The sequence below is a fragment of the Poecilia formosa genome, unplaced genomic scaffold, assembly GCF_000485575.1.
Source record: "Poecilia formosa unplaced genomic scaffold, Poecilia_formosa-5.1.2 Scaffold96, whole genome shotgun sequence".
NCBI lineage: Eukaryota > Metazoa > Chordata > Actinopteri > Cyprinodontiformes > Poeciliidae > Poecilia > Poecilia formosa.
The window spans coordinates 1,226,849-1,232,848 of record NW_006800035.1 but is presented as its reverse complement, the minus strand read 5'-3'; the positions used below and the strand labels follow the sequence as shown (position 1 = coordinate 1,232,848).

Sequence of the window (6,000 nt, the reverse complement as noted above, 5' to 3'; positions counted from 1 at the left end):
GAGACACAGTGAGCTCTTATGCTTTGAAATGTTGATGTTTTGTGGCTTACAGATGATGAAAACTCCAAAACTCAGCAACTCTGAAAATTACAATATGACCTGAGATAAAGTTTGAAAAAACTTTTTTGATCTATAAATGTTGCATTGTGGCCTATAGTCATGGGGAAGACTGCTGACTGGACAGATGTCCAGAAGAGGAAAGGACTGTGTCCAAGTTTGTTCATGGAAAGTTGAGTGGAAGGAAAAGATCCATTCAACAATAGATGGAGCTTCAGAATGAGTGGAGTCAGCGAATCAGAAGCAGCTATGTTAGATGGAGCCCTCACATGGACCACCAGTGTCTGTCCTGGGCTCAGAACCAGAACTGGACTGGTCCCAGTGCTCCAGAGTCCTGGTTTCAGATCAAAGTAAACTCTCCATTTCAGGGTGGAGTCGACCAGAACCAATGTAGCTTAGTGTTCAGTGTGAAGTCTGTACAGTCAGTGATATTTTAGGTTTCCATGTCATCTGCTGGTTCTGGTCCACTGGGTTTTTTCAGGTTCACAGTCAGCAGCGTCTATTTCAGTGTTTCTCAACCCTGGTCCTCACCACCCCCCTGCTCTTCATGTTTTAGATGAGCCTCTATTCCAGAACAGCTGATTCTAATGATTGCATGACCATCAAGTACTGCAGAAGCCTGTTAATCACCCAGAGATACAATTCAGGTGTGTGGCTGAAGGGAAATACCTAAAACATGCAGGACAGGGGGGCGGTGAGGACCAGGGTTGAGAAACTCTGGTCTAGCAGGAAGTGGTGGAGCTCTTCCTGCTGGTAGAACCAGCTGCAGCTCCTCTGTTTGCTCCAGCTCAGTCAGGTTGGACTGAGACTATCTGTGATTATCAAGTTTTGCAATGAATTCTCTGTTGGACTTGCATCTGAACTTTGACTAGGCCATTCTAATGCATGAATATGCTTGGATATAAACCATTCCAGCTCTGGCTGGAGGTTCAGGGTGAAGGAGAACCTCCACTCCGCTCTCAGGTCCAACTGGGTTTCTTCCAGGATTGTCCTTCATCTCCACGGCATGATGCTGCCACCACTATGTTCAATAGCAGTCTTACCTCCCACACACAAGTTTATTAGAATAACACACTTCAGCTTTAATGCAATTCAAAGTTCTTTACATGATAAAAATATAAACGATGATGAACAAAAAAAAATTTCTTCACAGGAGCAAAATAAAGAAGTAAATAGTTGAAATCAGACTAGACTTAATTGGTGTTTTATTATTATTAGTGCTATGTTTGTTTCTCTGATTTATAGGAACTCAGTGTTTCGGCTGTTTTGCAGTTATCTGGAAGTTTGCTCCAGATTTACAGTACTTAGAAGCTGAAAACTGCTTCTTTATGTCCAGTCTGTGTAGTTGGGATGGGAAGACACTTTGGATTCACTCAGTTTTATTTGCCGCTGTCAGAATACAAGTGCCCTTTTCAGATTTTTAGCTGTAGAAATATTAGAGAGCCATGTATGGTTTTCCTTCCACATCAGTTACTTGCTGCTTTTTTTTTTTCTCATGTAGCATGTTTACATAAAAACCAGTTTAAGGGTTGTGTTTTGTGGCCCAGACTGAAGTCGGTGTGTTTTTTCTCTTCCCCTGCAGCCGATCCCTTACTGGCTCTACAAACTGCACGGCCTGAACATCAACTACAACTGTGAGATCTGTGGAAACTACACCTACAGAGGACCCAAGGCCTTCCAGAGGCACTTTGCAGTACGTGTTTCCTTCTGTGAAAAGAATTCTTATAAATGATTACAGTAAGATCAAGGTTTTATTTTTTCAGTATTATTTTTTGTCTGTGTAGGAGTGGCGGCATGCACATGGAATGCGCTGCCTAGGAATCCCCAACACGGCTCATTTCGCTAACGTCACACAGATAGAGGACGCCGTCTCCTGTAAGTCCGTTCCTTCAGTTGGTGCCGTGTCCGTCTGTCTGAGACCGGTGTTAACTGCTGATGTGTTTGTGTTCAGTGTGGGCGAAGCTAAAGTCCCAGAAGGCGTCGGAGCGGTGGCAGCCGGACACAGAGGTAAGCACAAAGCCCTCTGGACAGAATGTGATGCAGTCTGACTCCTTCACTCGTGTCCTGCGTTGTGTCCCCTCAGGAGGAGTACGAGGACTCCATTGGAAATGTGGTCAACAAGAAGACGTATGAGGATCTGAAGAGACAGGGCCTGCTGTAGACGGACAGCACGACTCTGAGATGCTTCCTTCTTTTTAAATCTATTTACTCCTGTTGTTTTATGTCTTAAGTAGTTCTGTTATTTTCCAGACAACTTTTCTCCAGTTTGTAACATGTGAACCTCTGATGATTTCAATAAACCGAGGACTTTGAGTCCCTGTCATTCCTAAACGTTGTTCTGTCCGGGGAGCCTGATGAACCCCAGGATTCTGATTATGTGTCTCAAAGACAGGCAAAATTTGATTAAATTGTTTTTCAGTTATGTGTTTCTTACCCAACCAAATATGCTAAGATTAGTTCATGTTCCAGCTCTTAGTGTTTCATTGGCTCTAAATCAACAATGTCTCTGAAGACAACCAAAGGAGCAAAATGTTACTCTGCAGCTGTTTCCATGTGGCCTCCACAAGGTGGGGCTCTTGTGTTACTGTTACTGTGGACAACAGAAGATATTATGTGATGTCCTACAGTTTAAAGCAGATGTTTGCATACATGGCATGGAAAGAGGCATCTTTTGTTTTACTGTCTGGAGTTAAATCAGTTATTTTAGTTCAGTTAGACTGATCAGAATTATTTCTATTTGCAAAAATCAAAGAGATGAGAGAAAGATGTCAGATTTATTTATAAATGTCTTCAAGATCAGAGGTTTACATACAGAATGATTACTGTCTCTTTAAGCGACGAGGGAAAGCCCAGATGATGATGTCATGGTTTTGGAAACCACTGATACAGAGATATTAGAATTAATAGGAGGCACACCTGTGGAAGTATTTGAAGGTCTCACCTGGAACTCATTTCTTTCTGGTTTGACATGATTTGGAAGTCAGTAGAAATCAGCCCAGGTACCAGGAAGAGAACCAGGAGCTGATCCAGTCTGGTTCTTCCTTTGGAGTAACCTACAGATGCCTGACCTGACAGCATCATGTTCATCTGTTCAACTGACATGATGGGAATGTCTAACCATCATGGCGCTCAGGAAGGAAATGGGTTCTGTTCCAAAATGTCCAAATCAACCCCAGAACAAAAGACAAAGGATGATGAAACGGGTTAGACAGATTCACTATCCACAGTGAACCGTGTCCTGAAAGGCCACTCAGTGAGGAGGAAGCCACCAGTTCCTCCTGTTAGCAGCGTCTCTACCGGGCTCTAAATGTGTTAGTGAATTGATCTAACGAACGTTACCAGAATAGAGCTTCCCTGTCTTCAAGAACAGAGAACATCTCCTACTCATAGTATCTACCTTTGGTGTTAAGCATATTAGTAGCTTAGAATTTGGCTTGTGAGCTTTTCTTCCTGAACCTGCTCCACCTTTTCTGTACTTCCCTCTTTACCTGTCCTCTATTTCTACATTGTCTCCTCTGACAAACAGTAGCATCTAAGTAGATTGTGGTTAGGTTGGATAATAACTGCATGGACTAAAGTTTAATATTTTTGATCGGACACCTCACTCACTTTACAAAGAAGTGGGAAGGCAGATTCAGATACTTGGAGAACCATTAGTGAAGCAGCTGGTGCTCACATAGAAGAGTAATTGGGGAAGCTGTCTGTGCATTGCCATGGTGTTTAGCCTTTGAGGTGCAGCCAGAGATGTAAGGAAAGTTAAGATGAGCTATGGGTGTGTATATTTGGGTAGCCATCCTCATCCATGTATTAAAGGAGACAGAGCTGAGGAGGTGTGTGTGTGTGTGTGTAGGTGTGTGCGTGTGTGAGCTCTGATCGAGTAACACTGGTTCTGTCTGGAAGAATGGCTTGAAACCCCAAACATTCATATTACTTTAAGATACATTACAGTTCTACCAAACCCAGAGGAAATGGATCGAAACTTCTGGCTTTGAAGAAACTTTATTCTGACATTTAGCAAACAGAAAAAATGTTGATGATCCTAACTGAGGTAAAACAGAAAAGTTTGATCTGATTTAATGCCAGACAATGAGAAGTAAAAGATAAGTCATTTTATACAGTGTATGTACGTATCTGTTTTCAGTCAGCTGTGTTGTGTGGTAATGAGTGATGAGGAAACTCAGCAAGGTTACATGGTTCTTAAAATGTGTCGCCGTGTTTAGGGTTGAGCTCCACCAGCTGGAAGAAAGAAGGAACTGACCAGGGAAGCAGACTTTAACCTGCCTACATCTCACTCTCTCAAACTGTGGCTTCCTATCCTCCAACATTAAACTCTTTCAGGTGACAATAAATACAAGTCCTCCAACAGTAAGCAGACATTTTAATTGGTCATAAAGAAAGTACAAGAAATAACAGTCTTTATTTTAGTAAAATAGGGAAGGAAAAAACAGCTTCTCTTTGTAACTGTACTTTTTTTAAGTTTACGAAGAAATACTGAGCAGAAAATGTTGGTGAGATAAATCACCAGGGTCAACAGTCAGAAGGAGCTCAAATACTGAGACTCACAGTGATCCTCAAAGCCTCCACCAGGCAGATGAAGCCTTGTTCACATCAGCCACTTGTCCTTCTCCTTGTTGAAGGTCTCGGCCCACTGACGAGTAAGCTGTAAATAATGGTCTGCTTGGTTTGGTAAGTAGTCCAAATATAAACCCGCCATTGTCTTCTTGGGTACAGCCCTTTCTATCTGAGTGCCTTCATGCCATTGGTTGAAGGAAGTGATGGTGACGATTTCTGGTCTGACAGACAGAGCCGCCTGCAGGGACGTCTCATAGTAACGCCCGTTGACCCGGTTTCTGGTGTTGTGGTTGTTCCACGGTCGCACGGCTGTATCCACGTAGCCCGGACCGACGCTGGGGATAAACAGCAGGTTGTTTGCATCACAGAACTCCTTGATGGCTTTCCAGTTCTGGTGGGAGGAGCCGAATGAGAAACCATTGGAGGCAAAGTAAGTGTACATGCCGTCAAAGCCGCTGGCTAGGATGTCATGCTTGTGGCGCTCCTCCACAACCAGGGCAACAAAAACACCATCGTAAGGCGTCCCTCTGATGCTCTGTGAGCCTTTTGCTGTCAGGAGCTCCGTCCAGGATTCGGGTGGGGTAAGGTAGGAGTCATAGACATAGAACAGTGGCAGGACTTGCCCTGTGGTAGTCCTGAATCTGTAGAAGGCGCCATGGTTTCCATATCTGAGAAAAACAGAGAGACAAATGGAATTTCATATGAAGGTAGCTTGAAGTTAAATGGTAAATTTTCCAATCATTTTGACCATTCAAAGCACTTCACATTAATATACTGATACACAAGCAAGTTGGGGTTAAGTGCCTTGAGGTGCCTAGGTGTACATCATGTGGCAGTAGAAAGCTAGAATTGAACCTACAACCTTTGATCACAAGACAAGTAGTCTACCCACAGAGCCACAGCCACCCCACTGGTAATACCACTACTCCTATTAATAGTAGTACTACCTCTCCTACTACATATAATGATAATGATATTAGTACTAATAATAATGATGTAACTTTTCACAAACTCTTCTATTGTGGCATCTTGTAACACCATGGTGATATCTGTTGTGTGTTTTTGTACCTCTGACATTGGACTGACATAAGAACCTAATGAACGATTAACTGTCGGCTCTTTTTTCCGCGGTAGAAATGTACTTCCCTCTTGAACCTGCACTGACTCTTCGGTAGTTCTTAGTCGTGGTGAAGACACAAAACATCTACAGTCGTCATGACGTCCTACCAGAGCCACAATTCTAAAAACCTCAATTATTACTCTGTCGGCTCACTGATAGAAAATGAGGAACCATCTATATTTAACCAGCTGCTCCTCATCGTCACCCTGTGGCCTTCACCTTCAGTCCTTTAATGCAGAGCTACACCTGTT

General features: G+C 43.1%; 1 protein-coding gene and 2 long non-coding RNA genes across 3 annotated transcripts in view; 2 read left to right on the top strand and 1 right to left on the bottom strand.

Annotated features, from left to right (window-relative positions):
* The window catches only part of LOC107836922 (uncharacterized), a 16,722-nt gene that overhangs the window by 99 nt on the left and 10,623 nt on the right, over nt 1-6,000 (top strand). The window lies entirely within an intron of this gene.
* Nucleotides 1,626-2,388, top strand: LOC103142381 (uncharacterized). Its single transcript, XR_476696.2, has 4 exons — nt 1,626-1,750; nt 1,842-1,932; nt 2,009-2,064; nt 2,141-2,388. It is a non-coding gene; the product is annotated as an uncharacterized LOC103142381 (long non-coding RNA).
* Nucleotides 4,418-6,000, bottom strand: part of LOC103142382 (glycoprotein endo-alpha-1,2-mannosidase-like protein) — a 7,622-nt gene continuing 6,039 nt past the window's right edge. Inside the window, exon 4 of the mRNA XM_007558416.2 lies at nt 4,418-5,297. Coding sequence (XP_007558478.1) covers nt 4,661-5,297 — 637 coding nt within the window. The 3' untranslated portion in view covers nt 4,418-4,660. The remainder of the gene's footprint in view (nt 5,298-6,000) is intronic.